This window comes from Heptranchias perlo, chromosome 1 (genome assembly GCF_035084215.1).
Source record: "Heptranchias perlo isolate sHepPer1 chromosome 1, sHepPer1.hap1, whole genome shotgun sequence".
Classification (NCBI taxonomy): domain Eukaryota; kingdom Metazoa; phylum Chordata; class Chondrichthyes; order Hexanchiformes; family Hexanchidae; genus Heptranchias; species Heptranchias perlo.
This window is the reverse complement of record NC_090325.1, coordinates 141,455,949-141,473,634: the sequence shown is the minus strand read 5'-3', so window position 1 is coordinate 141,473,634 and position 17,686 is coordinate 141,455,949. Positions and strand designations below refer to the sequence as shown.

The 17,686-nt window shown below is 41.5% G+C and overlaps 1 protein-coding gene across 2 annotated transcripts in view; it reads right to left on the bottom strand.

Moving 5' to 3' along the window:
- sh3d19 (SH3 domain containing 19) overlaps positions 1 to 17,686 on the bottom strand; it is a 133,219-nt gene that overhangs the window by 18,513 nt on the left and 97,020 nt on the right. For both annotated transcript variants that reach the window (XM_067992116.1, XM_067992124.1), the window contains exons 14-16: positions 13,895 to 13,970; positions 12,516 to 12,646; positions 11,261 to 11,334 (exon numbers count right to left, since the gene is read on the bottom strand). In XM_067992116.1, coding sequence (XP_067848217.1) covers positions 11,261 to 11,334; positions 12,516 to 12,646; positions 13,895 to 13,970 — 281 coding nt within the window. The remainder of the gene's footprint in view (positions 1 to 11,260; positions 11,335 to 12,515; positions 12,647 to 13,894; positions 13,971 to 17,686) is intronic.

Genomic DNA, 17,686 nt, shown 5'->3' with positions numbered 1-17,686 from the left:
AACTCTAGAGAATACAACCCCAATTTGTGTAATCTCTCCTCATAACTTAACCCTTGAAGTCCAGGTATCATTCTAGTAAACCTACGCTGCACTCCCTCCAAGGCCAATATGTCCTTCCAAAGGTGCGGTGCCCAGAACTGCTCACAGTACTCCAGGTGTGGTCTAACCAGGGTTTTGTATAGCTGCAGCATAACTTCTTCCCCCTTGTACTCTAGTCCTCGAGATATAAAGCCCAGCATTCCATTAGCCTTATTGATTATTTTCTTCACCTGTTCATGACACTTCAATGATCTATGTACCTGAACCCCTAAGTCCATTTGGACATCCACTGTTTTTAACTTTTTACCATTTAGAAAGTTTAGCTAACAGTCTCTTATGTGGGACTTTATCAAATGCCTTCTGGAAGTCCATACAAATAACATCCATTGACATTCCCCTGTCCACTACTTTAGTCACCGCTTCAAAAAATTCAATCAGGTTTGTCAGGCACGACCTACCTTTCACAAATCCATGCTGGCTCTCTCTGATTAACTGAAAATTTTTGAGGTGTTCAGTCACCCTATCCTTAATTATAGACTCCAGCATTTTCCCCACAACAGATGTTAGGCTAACTGGTCTATAATTCCCTGGTTTCCCTCTCTCTCCGTTCTTAAAAAGCAGAGTGACATGTGCAATTTTCCAATCTAGAGGGACGGTTCCTGAATCTAGGGAACTTTGAAAGATTATAGTTAGGGCATCTACAATGTGCTCACCTACTTCCTTTAAAACCTTGGGATGGAAACCATCTGGTCCTGGGGATTTGTCACTCTTTAGTGCTATTATTTTCTTGACATAGGAAAGAAAAGGGTTGAGGTCCCGCAGTTCGAGTTTCAGGAGCTAGGAAGGAAGTTAAAAAGTAGGACCTCAAAAGGTATTAATCTCTGAATTACTCACAGTGTCACGCACTAATGAGTATAGGAATAGCAGGATAAGACAGGTTAATGCGTGGCTGGAGAAATTGTGCAGGAGGGAGGGCTTCAGATTCCTGGGGTATTGGGACAGTTCCGAGGCAGGAAGGACCCATACAAGCCAGATGGGTTGCACTTAACAGAGCTGGGACCAATCTCACCTAGTTTTGTGTCATCAGCAAACTTGGAAATATTACATTTGGTTCCCTCATCCAAATCACTGATATACATTATGAATATCTGGGGCCCACGCACTGATCCCTGCGGGATTATTAGATCCAATTAGATATAAAGTTGCCAGAAAAAGTAGCAAGCCTGAGGATTGGAAGCAGTTTAGAATTCAGCAAAAAAGGACCAAGAGATTGATTAAGAGGGGAAAAAATAGAGTATGAGAGTAAACTTGCAAGGAACATAAAAGTGGACTGTAAAAGCTTCTACAAGCTTACAGTATGTAAAAAGAACAAGATTAGTGAAGACAAATGTAGGTCCCTTACAGTCAGAAACAGGAGAATTTATAATGGCAGAGCAATTAAACAAATATTTTGGTTCTGTCTTCACGGAAGAGGACACAAATAACTGCCCAGAAATGCTAGGGAACCAAGGGTCTAGTGAGAAGGAGGAATTAAAGGAAATTAGTATTAGTGAAAAAAAGTGCTGGAGAAATTAATGGGACTAATTGGATATGGAATTGAACATGGTTGAATTCCATATCCAATTAGAGGGTGAGAAGGTTGATTCTCAAACAAGCGTACTGAGCTTGAATAAAGGAGACTATGATGGTATGAGAGCGGAATTGATTAAAGTGGACTGGGAAAATAGATTAAAGGGTAAGACGGTACATGAGCAGTGGTGTTCATTTAGGGAGTTATTTTACAACTTTCAAAATAAATATATTCCACTGAGGAAAAAAGGGTGTAAAAGAAATGACAGCCATCCGTGGCTAAGTAAAGAAATCAAGGATAGTATCCGACTAAAAACAAGGACATATAAGGTAGCCAAACTTAGTGGGAGGATAGATGATTGGGAATTCTTCAAAAGACAGCAAAAAGTAACTAAAGGATTGATTAAGAAAGGGAAGTTAGATTATGAAAAGAAATTAGCAAAAAATATAAAAACAGATAGCAAGAGTTTCTATAGTTATATAAAAAGAAAAAGGGTGGCAAAGGCAAACATAGGTCCCTTAGAGGATGAGACCGGGAAATTAATGGTGGGAAACATGGAGATGGCAAAAATGCTGAACAAATATTTTGTTTCAGTCTTTACAGTAGAGGACACTAAGAATATCCCAACACTGGACAAACAGGGGACTCTCGGGGGGGAGGAGCTAAATACGATTAAAATCACTCAGGAGATGGTACTCAGTAAAATAATGGGACTCAAGGCGGATAAATCCCCTGGACCTGATGGCTTCCATCCTAGGGTCTTGAGGGAAGTGGCAGTAGGGATTGTGGATGCTTTGGTGATAGTTTTCCAAAATTCCCTGGACTCAGGAGAGGTCCCGGCAGATTGGAAAACTGCTAATGTAACACCGTTATATAAAAAGGGTAGTAGGCAGAAGGCTGGAAATTATAGGCCAGTTAGCTTAACATCTGTGGTGGGTAAAATTTTGGAGTCTATTATTAAGGAGACAGTAACGGAACATTTAGATAAGCATAATTTAATAGGACAAAGTCAGCATGGCTTTATGAAGGGGAAGTCATGTCTGACAAATTTGCTTGAGTTCTTCGAGGATATAACGTATAGGGTGGATAAAGGGGAACCAGTGGACATAGTGTATTTAGACTTCCAGAAGGCATTCGACAAGGTGCCACATAAAAGATTATTACTTAAGATAAAAAATCACGGGATTGGGGGTAATATTCTGGCATGGGTGGAGGATTGGTTATCGAACAGGAAGCAGAGAGTTGGGATAAATGGTTCATTTTCGGACTGGCAACCAGTAACCAGTGGTGTTCCGCAGGGGTCGGTGCTGGGTCCCCAACTCTTTACAATCTATATTAACGATTTGGAGGAGGGGACCGAGTGCAACATATCAAAATTTGCAGATGATACAAAGATGGGAGGGAAAGTAGAGAGTGAGGAGGACATAAAAAACCTGCAAGGGGATATAGACAGGCTGGGTGAGTGGGCGGAGATTTGGCAGATGCAATATAATATTGGAAAATGTGAGGTTATGCACTTTGGCAGGAAAAATCAGAGAGCAAGTTATTTTCTTAATGGCGAGAGACTGGAAAGTACTGCAGTACAAAGGGATCTGGGGGTCCTAGTGCAAGAAAATCAAAAAGTTGGTATGCAGGTGCAGCAGGTGATCAAGAAAGCCAACGGAATGTTGGCTTTTATTGCTAGGGGGATAGAATATAAAAACAAGGAGGTATTGCTGCAGTTATATAAGGTATTGGTGAGACCGCACCTGGAATACTGCATACAGTTTTGGTCTCCATACTTAAGAAAAGACATACTTGCTCTCGAGGCAGTACAAAGAAGGTTCACTCGGTTAATCCCGGGGATGAGGGGGCGGACATATGAGGAGAGGTTGAGTAGATTGGGACTCTACTCATTGGAGTTCAGAAGAATGAGAGGCGATCTTATTGAAACATATAAGATTGTGAAGGGTCTTGATCGGGTGGATGCAGTAAGGATGTTCCCAAAGATGGGTGAAACTAGAACTAGGGGGCATAATCTTAGAATAAGGGGCTGCTCTTTCAAAACTGAGATGAGGAGAAACTTCTTCACTCAGAGGGTAGTAGGTCTGTGGAATTTGCTGCCCCAGGAAGCTGTGGAAGCTACATCATTAGATAAATTTAAAACAGAAATAGACAGTTTCCTAGAAGTAAAGGGAATTAGGGGATATGGGGAGCGGGCAGGAAATTGGACATGAAGCTGAGTTCGGATCGGTCAATGCCCTGTGGGTGGCGGAGAGGGCCCAGGGGCTATGTGGCCGGGTCCTGCTCCGACTTCTTGTGTTCTTTAGATTTGTGGTTGGGATCAGATCAGCCATGATCTTATTGAATGGCGGAGCAGGCTCGAGGGGCCGATTGGCCTACTCCTGCTCCAATTTCTTATGTTCTTATGTTCTTATGACTGTAAACCAATAAATCCCCAGGGCCTGATAATTTGCATCCCAGAGTACTAAAAGAGGTAGCCATGGAAATAGTGGATGCATTAATTGTCATCTTCCAAAATTCTATAGATTATGGAACAGTTCCTGCAGATTGGAGGGTGGCAAATGTAACCCCACTATTTAAAAAGGGAGGGAGAGAGAAAACAGGGAACTACAGACCGGTTAGCCTAACATCAGTAGTAGGGGAAATGCTAGAGTCTATTATAAAGGATGTGATAACAGGACACTTAGAAAATATCAACAGGATTAAACAAAGTCAACATGGATTTATGAAAGGGAAATCGTGTTTGACAAACCTACTGGAGTTTTTTTGAGGATGTAACTGGTAGAATAGATAAGGGAGAACCAGTGGATGTGGTGTATTTGGATTTTCAGAAGGCCTTTGATAAAATCCCACATAAGAGGTTAGTGTGCAAAATTAAAGCACATGGGATTGGGGGTAATATACTGGCATGGATTGAAAATTGGTTAACAGACAGGAAACAGAGTAGGCATGAATGGGTCTTTTTCGGGGTGGCAGGTAGTGACTAGTGGGGTACCGCAGGGATCAGTGCGTGGGCTCCAGCTATTCACAATATCTATCAATGATTTGGATGAGGGAACCAAATGTAATATTTCCAAGTTTGCTGACAACACAAAACTAGTTGGGATCGTGAGTTGTGAGGAGGATGCAAAGAGGCTTCAACGTGATTTAGACAAGTTGAGTGAGTGGGCAAATACATGGCAGATGCAGATAAATGTGAAATTGTCCACTTCGGAAGGAAAAACAGAAAGGCAGAGTATTATTTAAATGGTGCTAGATTGGGAAATGTTGATGTACAAAGGGACCTGGGTGTCCTTGTACACCAGTCACTGAAAGCAAACATGCAGGTGCAGCAAGCAGTTCGGAAGGCAAATGGTATGTTGGCCTTCATTGCAAGAGGATGTGAGTATAGGAGCAAGGATGTCTTACTGCAGTTATACAGGGCCTTGGTGAGACCACACCTGGAGTATTGTGTCCAGTTTTGGTCTCCTTACCCAAGGAAGGATATACTTGCCATAGAGGGAGTGCAGCGAAGGTTCACCAGACTGATTCCTGGGATGGCAGGACTCTCGTATGAGGAGAGACTGGGTCCTCTCGGCCTGTATTCACTCGAGTTTAGAAGAATGAGAGGGGATCTCATTGAAACACATAAAATTCTGATAGAGCTAGACAGACTGAATGCAGGGAGGATGTTTCCCCTGGCTGGGGGGTCCAGAACGAGGGGTCACAGTCTCAGGATACGGGGTAGGACAATTAGGACTGAGATGAGGAGAAATTTCTTCACTCAGAGGGTGGTGAACCTGTGGAATTCTCTACCACAGAAGGCTGTGGAGGCTGAGTCACTGAATATATTTAAGAAGGAGATAAATAGATTACTAGACACAAAAGGCATCAAAGGATATGGGGAGAGAGCGGGAATATGGTATTGAGATGGAGGACCAGCCATGATCATATTGAATGGTGAAGCAGGCTCGAAGGGCCGAATGGCCTACTCCTGCTCCTATTTTCTATGTTTCTATGTCCTTGCAGGGAGGCTAACTAGTGCAGTGGGGGAGGGTTTGAACTAATTTGGCAGGGGGATGGGCACCAGAATGAAACATTAGAGAGGAGAAACAAAGTGTACAGAGGACTGGGAGAGGCATATAGCATAAAGAATAGTTCAGAAATAGGAGGGATCAAACAGAAGGCAGATGTGAGACAGTGTAAGATGAGGTGGAGTGCATGTGTGGAAATGCACGTAGTGTGGTAAATAAGGTTGGCGAGCTGTAGGCACAAGTTGTCACGTGGGACTATGATATAGTGGCAATAACAGAGGCCTGGCTCAAAGACGGGGAGGATTGGGTACTTAATATTCCTGGCTACAAGGTATTCAGGAAAGATAGGGAAGGAAAGAAAGAGTGGCAGTATTGATCAAAGAAATTATTATAGCACTGGAAAGGGATGATGTAGTTGAGGGGTCAAACACCGAATCTATGTAGTTAGAATTAAGGAACAATAGATGAGCTATTATGCTACTGGGTGTATACTATATGCCACCAAATAGTGGAAGGAGATAGAGGAGCAAATTTGCAGGCAAATTACAGTAAGATGCAAGAACTGTAGAGTAGTGATAATGGGGGACTTCAATCATCCCAATGTAGACTGGGATAGTAACAGTGTAAAGGGAAAAGCGGGGGAGGAATTTCTGAAATATACACAAGAGAACTTTCTGGAACAGTATGTTTCCAGCCCAACGGGGAAGGAAGCAGTGCTGGATCTAGTTCTGGGGAATGAAGTGGGGCAAGTGAAGCATGTTTCAGTGGGAGAGCATTTGGGGAACAATGATCATAATATCATTAGGTTTAGAATAGTTATAGAAAAGGACAAGAAACATTCAAGCGTAAAAATACTTAACTGGAGGAGGGCAAATTTCAGTGAGTTAAAAAGGGATCTTGCATTGGTGGATTGGAATCAAAATTCGTTCAGCAAAACAGTAATTGATCATTGGGAGGCCTTCAAGGAGATGGTTTGGGTACAGAGTAGACACATTCCCACGAGAGGGAAAGAAAGGACATCCAAAGCTTGAGCTCCCTGGATGTCCAAGATATAGAGATTAAAATGAAACAGAAAAAGGAGGCTTATGACAAATGAAAGGTTGATAATACAGTAAAGAACCAAATTAAATACAGAAAGTATAGAGGAGATCTAAAAAAAGGGAACAAGAGAACAAAGAGAGAATGAGAATAGATTAATAGCTAACATAAAAAAGGAACCCAAAAGTCTTTTATAAACATGTAAATAGTAAAAGGGTAGTCAAAGGAAGGGTGGAGCCGATTCGGGTCAGAAAAGGAGATCTTCTTGCAGATCCAGAGGGCATGACTAAGGTACTAAATGAATACTTTGCATCGGTCTTCACTAGAGAAGAGGATGCTTCCAATGTAGCAGTAAAGGAGGAGGTAGTAGCGATATTGGATAAAGGTTGGCAGTACTCAAACTAGAAAAGTCACCCGGTCCAAATGGGATGCATCCTAGTTTACTGAGAGAAGTAAGGGTGGAAATTGCAGAGACTCTGGCTACAATCTTCCAATTCTCCTTAGATATGGGGTGGTGCCAAAGGACAGGAGGATTGCAAATGTTACACCCTTGTTCAAAAAAGGGGAGAGGGATAAACCCGGCAAATACAGGTCAGATAGCCCAACGTCGGTGGTGGGGAAACTTTTAGAGACAATAATCCAGGACAAAATTAATTGGCATTTGGAAAAGTATGGGCTAATAAATGAAAGACAGCACGGATGTGTTAAAGGGAAATCGTGTTTGACTAACGTGATTGAATTCTTTGACGAAGTAACATAGAGGGTTGATGAGGGTAATGCAGTTGATGTGTATACGGACTTTCAAAAAGCATTTGTTAAAGTACCACATAATAGACTTGTTAGCAAAATTAAAGACCATGAGATTAAAGGGGCAGTGGCAACATGGATACAAAATTGGCTAAGGGACAGAAAGCAGAGAGTAGTGGTGAACATTGTTTTTCAGACTGGAGGGAAGTATACAGTAGTGTTCCCCAGGGGTTGGAATTAGGACCATTTCTCTTTTTGATATATATTAATGACCTGGACTTGGGTATAATATCAAAGTTTGCAGATGACACAATACTCGGGAATGTAGTAAACAATGTGGAGGATCGTAACAGACTTCAGGAGGACATAGACAGACTGGTGAAATGGGCAGACAGATGGCAGATGAAATTGAATGCAGAGAAGTGTAAAGTGAAAGATTTTGGTAAGAGAGGCAATATAATCTAAATGGTACAATATTAAAGGGATTGCAAGAACACAGAGATCTGGGGGTGAATGTACACAAATCTTTGAAGGTGGCAGGACAAGTTGAGAAGGCTGTTAAAAAAGCATAGGGGATCCTGGACTTTATAAATAGAGGCATAGAGTACAAAAGCAAGGAAGTTATGCTAAACCTAGTTAAAACACTGGTTAGGCCCTAGCTAGAGTAATGTGTTCAATTGTGGGCACCACAATTTAGGAAGAACGTCAAGGCCTTAGAGAGGGTGCAGAAGAGGTTTACTAGAATGATACCATGGATGAGGGACTTCAGTTATGTGGAGAGATGGGAGAAGCTGGGATTGTTCTCCTTAGAGCAGTGAACGTTAAGGGGAGATTTGATAGAAGTGTTCAAAATTATGAAGGGTTTCGATAGAGTAGATAGCGAGATACTGTTCCACGGGAGGGCTGGTAACCAGAGGAGACAGATGTAAGATAATTGACAAAATAATCAAGTTGGGAGGGAGGGGGGGACAATGAGGAGATTTTTTTTTTACACACGGCGAGTTGTTACGATCTGGAATATGCTGCCTAAAAGGGTGGTGGAAGCAGATTCAACAGTAATTTTCAAAGGGAATTGGATATATAATTGAAAACGGAAATTTAAAGGGATATGGGTAAAGAGCGGGGGAGTGGGACTAATTGAATTGCCCTTTCAAAGCGCCGGCACAGACACAATGGGCTGAATGGTGTCCTTCTGTGTTGTAACATATTATGACAACTCTGCCACTGCCTCTCTGGTCTCTGCTTGTATTTGCAACTGGAAGAGCAACAGTGAGTGCGAACAGTGTTCCAGTGGTGCAACCTCACCTGCCTGGCATCCCTCATTTCTCCTTAATAGGAATAAACAGGTCAATTTCGGGTTGGCAGGTTGTAACTAGTGGAGTGCCGCAAGGACCAGTGCTTGGGTCTCAGCTGTTTACAATATATATCAATGACTTAGATGAGGGGACCGAGTGTAATGTATCCAAGTTTGCTGACGATGCAAAGCTAGGTGGGAAAGTAAGCTGTGAGGAGGATGCAAAGAGGCTGCAAAGGGATGTAGACAGGTTAGGTGAGTGGGAGAGAAGGTGGCAGATGGAGTATAATGTGGGGAAATGAGAAATTATCCACTTTGGTGGGAAGAATAGAAAAGCAGAATATTTTTTAAAAGGTGAAAGACTAAGAAATGTTGGTATTCAGAGGGATTTGGGTGTCCTTGTACACGAATCACAGAAAGTTAACATGCAGGTACAGCAAGCATTTAGGAAGGCAAACAAAATGTTAGCCTTTATTGCAAGGAGGTTGGAGTGTAAGAATAAGGAGGTCTTGCTGCAATTATATAGGGCTCTGGTGAGACCACACCTGGAGTACTGTGTACAGTTTTGGTCTCCTTACCGAAGGAAAGATATACTTGCCTTAGAGGGGGTGCAACGAAGGTTCACTAGATTGATTCCTGGGATGAGAGGGTTGTCCTATAAGGAGAGATTGAGTAGAATGGGCTTATTTTCTCTGGAGTTTAGAAGAATGAGAGATGATCTCATTGAAACGTATAAAATTCTTAGAGGGCTTGACAGGGTAGATGCTGAGAGGCTGTTTCCCCTGGTTGGAGTGTCTAGAAGTCGGGGTCATAGTCTCAAGATAAGGGGTCGGCCATTTAGGACCGAGATGAGGAAATATTTCTTCACTCAGAGGGTTGTGAACCTTTGGAATTCTCTACCCCGAGGGCTGTGGATGCTCAGTCGTTGAGTATATTCAAATCTGAGATCGACAGCTTTTTGGACACTAACGGAATCAGGGGATAGGCCAGGAAAATGGAGTTGAGCTAGAAGTTCAGCCATGATCTTATTGAATAGCAGAGCAGGCTCCAGGGGCCGTATGGCCTACTCCTCCTCCTATTTCTTATGTCCTGTTCTTCTAGGAAACAAGTACAAGGGGAAATTTTTTGCCCAAGTTTCTAAGACAAAAGCAAAATGTTGCAGCGATAGAACCCATGGCACAAAACCTTCTCATTAACTAAGCAAAAAAAAAGTAAAACAAAACTTGCACAAAGCTCCCTTCACCATCAGTTCTTTGTCTTCTTCTGTCCCTTTAACTGATCACTTCCGTACCTACTACTGCCTAACAATCCTGGATGCAGCTTTACATGGGTCAAGTGATGGCCGAGTCATGAGTAAACGCCCAAATTACCTTCTGCCATATTATAAAATTGTAAGGAAGCTACCAGATATATGTATCATGGGCAGAGGTTGAGTGCAAGTGATCTCTGCCCATATTTATGTTCCTTGGCACCCTGATTGCACCCATGTAGCCCTAAAAAAATTTGGAGCTACAGTGTCCTTTTCTGTCATAGACCTAGCTCAACACTGATGCCAACGGGCAATTTGATTTTGCTTCCTTCTCTGAAAGTGATGCCTAATGCTGGGGTAAAGTCTCACCATTGCTACCATCCCTTCCATTCCTCATCAAAATGGCCATTCTTTTACGTGAGTCTAAAAAACCATTTAACTGTAGGGGCATCTCTTTTAAGCCCACACAAGCCTACTTACCAGAAAAGGTCACTGGATAATGCTTACAAATGGGAACCCTGGTTGTTTTTCCCCTCTCTAGCCCATGGATGTTGAATCCAATTGTAGTGCCACTATCGCCATCCCAGCTGACATTAAGCTAGTTCAGCACAAACTAAGGAATGAACCAGAACCTTCCAGGTGTACAACTCAGTACATTACGTAATGGATTTACCTACTGAAAATGTATTATGGGACTGTAAGTAAAGATGGTGATATATTTAAACCAAGTTTGACTCAATCTGACTTTGGAAATGAGGCGCTTGGAACAAACTTACATGGATTTCAATGTGACAGAGGTCGATCAAGTGGTACATTTATGGTCGCAAGTTACAGAAGATGATGTGAATGCTCAGATGGACTACTCAACAGAAATACTGGTTTGAATTCACTAATTCAGATCAGTAATTTTTCATCCACTCTAGTCTGAACACTATTAAAACTGACTCAACAGTGGCCCCACACTGCGGGATGCAGTCTGATTATTTATATAAATGCAGCATTACTTACGCAAACCTAGGAAATATAAATAATATTAATGCACTTTTCACAACTGATTTAAAATTTAATTATGTGGTCCAATAAATAGTCCCATTAAACACAATTAATGTAACAGATTGATATGAATCTAATTATATTACACTTGACCGACAGGAAAATAAAACGGAAATAAATAGAAAGTTATCATATTAATAAAATTTATTATATTAGTAAATCAATCAAATCAAAGGGGACAATGTGATAAAAGTTCAGATGAGGGAATGAATAGCTAATCACTTCTTCAGGATTGCTGGAATATTTAGACTTACCTGGCAAATGAAGCTGACTTAAGTGTGACTTTCTTCATACTGCTTTCCTGTAAATCACCTATAGGTAGATCAACCTAGCGGAAAGAAATCAATCGGGTTTCTACACTGCAATTATCAGTATTCTAAGAATAACTCAAGAATAGCATATTATCAGACACATGACACGTTAACAATGGGAATTGTACAACATTTAATAACTGCTTTATTTTAGAATATTCAGTTCCAAATCTCACCCAGACTATTCGGGAGCTACTGAGTGGAATACTTTCCTAAAGAGAGGAAAAGGATATTGACGGCAAGTCGAACCAGTCTTCATTGCTATTATACACTTCTTAGTGCCAACCTGAAGACCTCCTCTTGAACTATTTCCAGGCCAGGGATATAGTACAGGAGAGATAAAACTGAATCACACAGACAAAGTGGTCTCTGGTACAATCCATGGTCTATGCTGTTAGCTGATCTTCAGTGAAGCAGCAGTTGGGCATTACAATTGGCCTGTGTCCTTGGGCTAGGAAGGAAAGAGGGGAAAATGGGCAAGATTCCCCATTGTGATCGCTATCGAATGATCCCTGTTGGAAGAGAGTGCACGTGTGTGTGTGCACGGGTGGGAGAGGAATATAGGACAGTTTGGTTATGATGCCCCCAGTGATTGTATAGCCTGCCGAACCTTACTGTCTAGGCTCATACATGAAAAATGACCACTTTTTCCTTGAGCTAAGATGGAGAGAGGGAAAACAGGTAAGATTCCCCATTGTGAGTGTTATCTGGTAGAAGAGAGAGAGAGAAAGAGAAAGGTAAAGAAAAAAGAAAAAGAGAATGACCAAGAGAGAGATCAAGAAAATGAGGGCGAGTTAATGAAAAAGAGATAAAGAAAAGAGAAGATAACGATAGAGAGAAAGAGAGAATGAAGGAGAAAGAAGAAAGAGGGAGGGAAAAGGATAGAAAAAGATGTGGGGTTGGCTGTTATGTCCCCATGCTTGAAGCCTACTGAGACATTGGCTGGGCTCATGCATGAAAGTATCACTTGGCAGCTGCTACGAGACGTAGAGAGCAATTGCTCCCTATGGAATGGTGCTCCAGTATGACTCACCACCTTCAGAAGAAAACCAGAGTGATAATTGCAACAAAAAAGGAAGGGATCAAAAGCCAAGGAAGAGAAATCAAATAAATAGATTTATTAAAAACGAAAAGCTTGCCCCAATATTTGGTACTAAATCATGGTTAGTTTTTAAATTAATAATGACAAACAACTTACAATAATTTTGACAAAATTAGAAGGAAATATCCCAGTATGTCCCTTGCATTTCCCACTAAACCAGTCTTTGTCCAACTTCTCCAGCAAGTACACAGTATCGCCTGATTTCAGATTCAGTTCATCATTTTGATCTGGAAAAAAATATAATGTAACTGGTGTGATCATTGCTTTTTCTCAAGGAGCCATGTACACCTCCTGTAGTTTACTTTAAACCCAGTGATACTAAAAATAGGAACTGACAATCTGACACCCATTATAAACGGACATCATTTTTGTTTATACATTTATATAGGAACATTCAATTCTATTTATGTTACATACTGAGCTGAAACCCCATTAAACTACAACTAGCTTAATCAGAAATTAAAGTATAGATCAGGACTTAATTGTGAGTGAACAAGAATGCTACATTCCCCCTTTAAACAGAAGGTCCACAGGTAAGGGAAAAGAGAGAGCAAAAAAAATCACTGGGCCAGAAGGTAAATTCCTAACAGGAGGGTGGGAGTGTGCAGATTTTTTTTTATATCTACTGGCTCATAGAACAGCTCCATAGTATAAATGGGTGATTCCCTGAACCAGTACTACCTCTGGAGTAAAGCAGAGACCTAGTACTCCCCTCTACTGCAGCAGGAAATAAGCAAGAGGAAACTAGAAGGAGGTACCCTTGTGTCCCCTTTTGAAGCCAATTAAGAGTGGCATTAGTACAGGTCTGGGAGTAAATGGTCCACAACATTGCTAGCCCGTGGAAATCACGATAACTGCACGGGTGGTGAGCAAATTCAGAGCTCAACTGCAAAATAAGGGAAATGCAGGTCAGCTGTTCACTCGGGCTCTTACCAGCTGTTATTATGTGCTGAAAGATAAAAAGTGAACTCCAGGAAAACAACCTAAATAGCAAGTTACCAAATCTCATCTACAATCCTCTTTTTTTCTGACTATAAAACACATGTAAAACTCCAATACTGTTCTAACCTGAAAATGGATGTGTTCCCCTGCTCACAAGCAATTGTCTGCTCCTTGCCAGAAGGAGTCATGTTGTGAGTATGATTTCATTAATGAAGTTCCCATTCAGATGGGTCACACAAGGGTCTCTCCCTGCACCACACATACTGTACTATTAAACCAATCTCTGGAACTTATTCCCTCCCCACACACACACACACACACACACACACACACACACACACAATCATATCAACTTGATAAGTATACAGGCACATTTGTCAACATAAAAATAAATAGAAGCCTGCCCCATATATTTGACACTTCCTTTGTTTTTAAGGGCCAACATAATGAAAGGAGTGATGTTGAGCAGTGAGTGACAGTTGGAGAAAACATTTTGATGGAGATATTGGATTTTCCCCTTCCGAGTCCATTACCTGCTGTGAAGTCATGCAGTACTATAGCACGGGGAGCACTGTCGTCTCCAAGCTGCTGTTCAGATGTGAAGGGTTTCTAAGAAAACAGAACATGGGACAAGAAAAATACAAAATTGTAACAAAGAGCTGTGCTGAGCATTTGGGTTAGAAGTGTCTCTCTTAGTGTAAGGTTTTTTTTCAATTCAATATTTCCCATGGACTTTGAGTATCAGATGATGGGCCATATTTAATAAAATGTGTTCTTTTCACTTTTCCCAACATGAAGGTAAGGCAAGTATCACTTTGAAAAACAAAAAGCATAAAATGCGGGGTACGAAGAAATCAGAACAAAATTATCATTTCAAAAATTATATAAAAACTCAGCAGCACATGATCTAAAGTCAATGCTATAGTTCATCCTTCAAGACATATTCATTATAACTGTGCATCAACTATATTTCCACCTTGAGTACTTAATACAACCTGATACTTAATGTAACCTGATATTCTAGCCACACATTCAAAGCTTCCATGCCAATTGTGTTATATTATGATTTTGCACCTAATTGATAGCTGTGTCAATGTAAATTCAGTGTGAATATCATGGTATAGAGCAAATAAATCACATTTCGAGACAGCTGGTATGCCTCTGAAACCCACTAAATAGATGGTTTGGCAGTAAATCATTGCTTTAAATTGAGAAACCTAGGTGAATAGCCAGGGTCAATAGTGCAGGGCACCACCCCTCAGATCGGTAAATAGATTCAATACAATCATAGGAACACAGAATGCTACAGCACAGAAGGAGGCCACTTGGCCCATCGTACCTGTGCCAGCTCTTTGAAAGAACTATTCAATTAGTCCCACTCCCCTGCTCTTTCCTCATAGCCCTGAAAAATTTTCCCCTTCAAGTACTTATCCAATTCCTTTTTGAAAGTTACTATTGAATCTGCTTCCACCAGTGCATTCCAGATCATAGCTACTCGCTGTGTAAATTTTTTTTTCCTCATGTCACATCTAGTTCTTTTACCAATTACCTTAAATCTGTGTCCTCTGATTACCGATCCTTCTGCCACTGGAAACAGTTTCTCCTTATTTACTCTGTCAAAACCCTTCATGATTTTGAACACCTCTATCAAATCGCCCCTTAACTTTCTTTGCTCTAAGGAGGACAACCCCAGTTTGAATAAAGAAATAAAGGCAAAATTGAAACTAAAGAAAAAAAGCATACACTAAGTACATAGACAACAAAGGAGAGGATGACAAAACGGAATATGAAAAGTTTAGGAAAGAAGTCAAAGAGAAACTACGAAATTAAATTGTCAAGGAATATAAAAGGAAATAGCAAAGTATTCTACAGACACATGAATAACAAAAGAAAAATCAGGATAGGGATAGAGCCACTAAGGGATGCACACAATAAACTCACAGGTAATGACAGCAAAATGGCAGAAATATTAAAACGTAGTGATGGAGGAGCCTCGGCCATTGACCCTGTCCAACAAGTACAAGGTACTTGCTCCCTGAATGGATGAGAGCAAAGACTGCAGGGAGGATGGGCAAACTGACCATGACATTGTGGTACAGGAGCCCATTCAATGGGGGGAGTAAAAGGGAATGTGGTACTGGTAGGGAATAGTATAGTCAGGGGGATAGACACTGTTCTCTGTAGCCGCGACCAAGAGTCCCGAAGGTTGTGTTGCCTGCCCGGTGCCAGGGTTAAGGATATCTCTTCGCAGCTGGGAAAAAACTTGGAGCATGAGGGGAGGGTCCAGTTGTCGTGGTCCAAGTAGGAGCCAACGACATAGGTAGAACTAAGAATGAGGTTCTGCTGAGGAGCTAGGGTCTAAATCAATAAGCAGAATCTCAAAGGTAATAATCTCTGGATTACTACCTGAGCCACGCGCAAGTTGGCAAAGGGTCAGACAGGTCAGAGAGTTCAATGCGTGGCTCAAACAGTGGTGTGGGAGACAGGGGTTTCAATTCATGGGGCACTGGCACCAATACCGGGGAAAGAGGGAGCTATTCCATTCGGATGGACTCCACTTAAACCGGGCTGGAACAAGCATCCTGGCGAATCGAATAACTAGGGCTGTAAAAAAGGGGGAGGGGAGGGGGTCAGGTGAGGGGAAATTTAAAAATCTAATGAGAAATGTCAAGGCAACAGAGCAGTGTAGTGATTTGGGTAAAGATAAGCAGAGTGTGGCAGGAAGCGACTCAGAGTTTAAGGGCAATAGTGCATCAGCAAATAAGGTCAAAGCAGGGAAAAATAGTAAAAAGTTAAAATTAAAGGCTCTTTATCTGAATGCACGAGGCATTCGTAACAAGATAGACAAATTAGTTGAACAAATAGAGATAAATGGGTTTTCTATAATAGCCAATACAGAGACATGGTTACAAGGTGACCAAGGTTGGGAGCTAAATATTCCAGGGTATTTGACGTTTAGAAAAGACAGGCAGAATGGAAAAGGTGGGGGTGTAGCCCTGATAATAAAGGATGACATAAGTGCAGTGCTGAGAAAGGATCTTGGCTCGGAAGATCAGGAAGTAGAATCAGTATGGGTGGAAATAAGAAATAACAAGGGCAGAAAACACTGGTGGAAGTAGTTTCTAAGCCCCCTAATGGTATCTATACCGTTGTACAGAGTATTAATCAAGAAATAATAGGAGCTTGTAACAAAGATAATGCAATAATCGTGGGGGACTTTTATCTTCATGTAGACCGGACAAATCAAATTGACAAAGGTGGTCTGGAGGACGAATTCATGGAATGCATTTGAGACAGTTTTCTAGAACAATACGTCATGGAACCAACTGGGGTACAGGCTATTTTAGATCTTGTCTTGTGTAATGAGACAGAATTAATTAGTGATCTCACAGTAAAGGATCCTCTGGGGAAGAGTGATCATAATATGTTTTGTGTGATCTGCAAACTTTGATATTATGCCCTGTGTCCTCAAGTTCAGGTCATTAATATATATCAAAAAGAGCAGTGGTCCCAACACTGACCTCTGGGGAACACCACTGTATACTTCCCTCCAGTCTGATAAACATCTGTTCACCACTACTCTCAGCTTTGTCCTTAGCCAATTTCATATCCACGCTGCCACTGTCCCTTTAATCCCATGAGCTTCAATTTTGCTCACAAGGCTATTATGTGGTACTTTATCAAATGCTTTTTGAAAGTCCACATACACAGCATCAACCCTCTCCGCTATTTCAGCAATTAACTCAATCAAGTTACTCAAACACGATTTTCCTGTAACAAATCCTTGTTGACTTTCATTTATTAGCCCATACTTTTCCAAGTGCCACTTAATCTTGTCCCGGATTATTGTCTCTAAAAGTTTCCCACCATCAAAGTTAGGCTGACTGGCCTGTAGTTGCAGGGTTTATCCCTCTCCCCTTTTTTCAACAGGGGTGTAATATTTGCAACCCTCCAGTCCTCTGGCACCACTCCCATATCTGAGGAGGATTGCAAGATTGTGGCCAGAGCTTCTGCAATTTCCACGCTTACTTCCCTCAGCAACCTAGGATGCATCCCATCCAGACATGTGGAACCAGGTGAAATAGGCTGCACACCTATTCTGGTGATCTGGAGAGGTCCAAAGGTGACAGTTAAATCTGCAGAGTTTTTCCTCTAAGCCCCGGCCACAAATCTCATCAACCTCCCTGGTGTACAGCAGCGTCCAACACAAGTTTGCCAAAAGCCTGATTGGCCGCATCCACCAAGCTATGGCAAACTTACAGGGTTTAGGACATCTGATGCAAAGTTGTGTCACCTGCTGCAAGAACAGCTATAGTTACCATGCT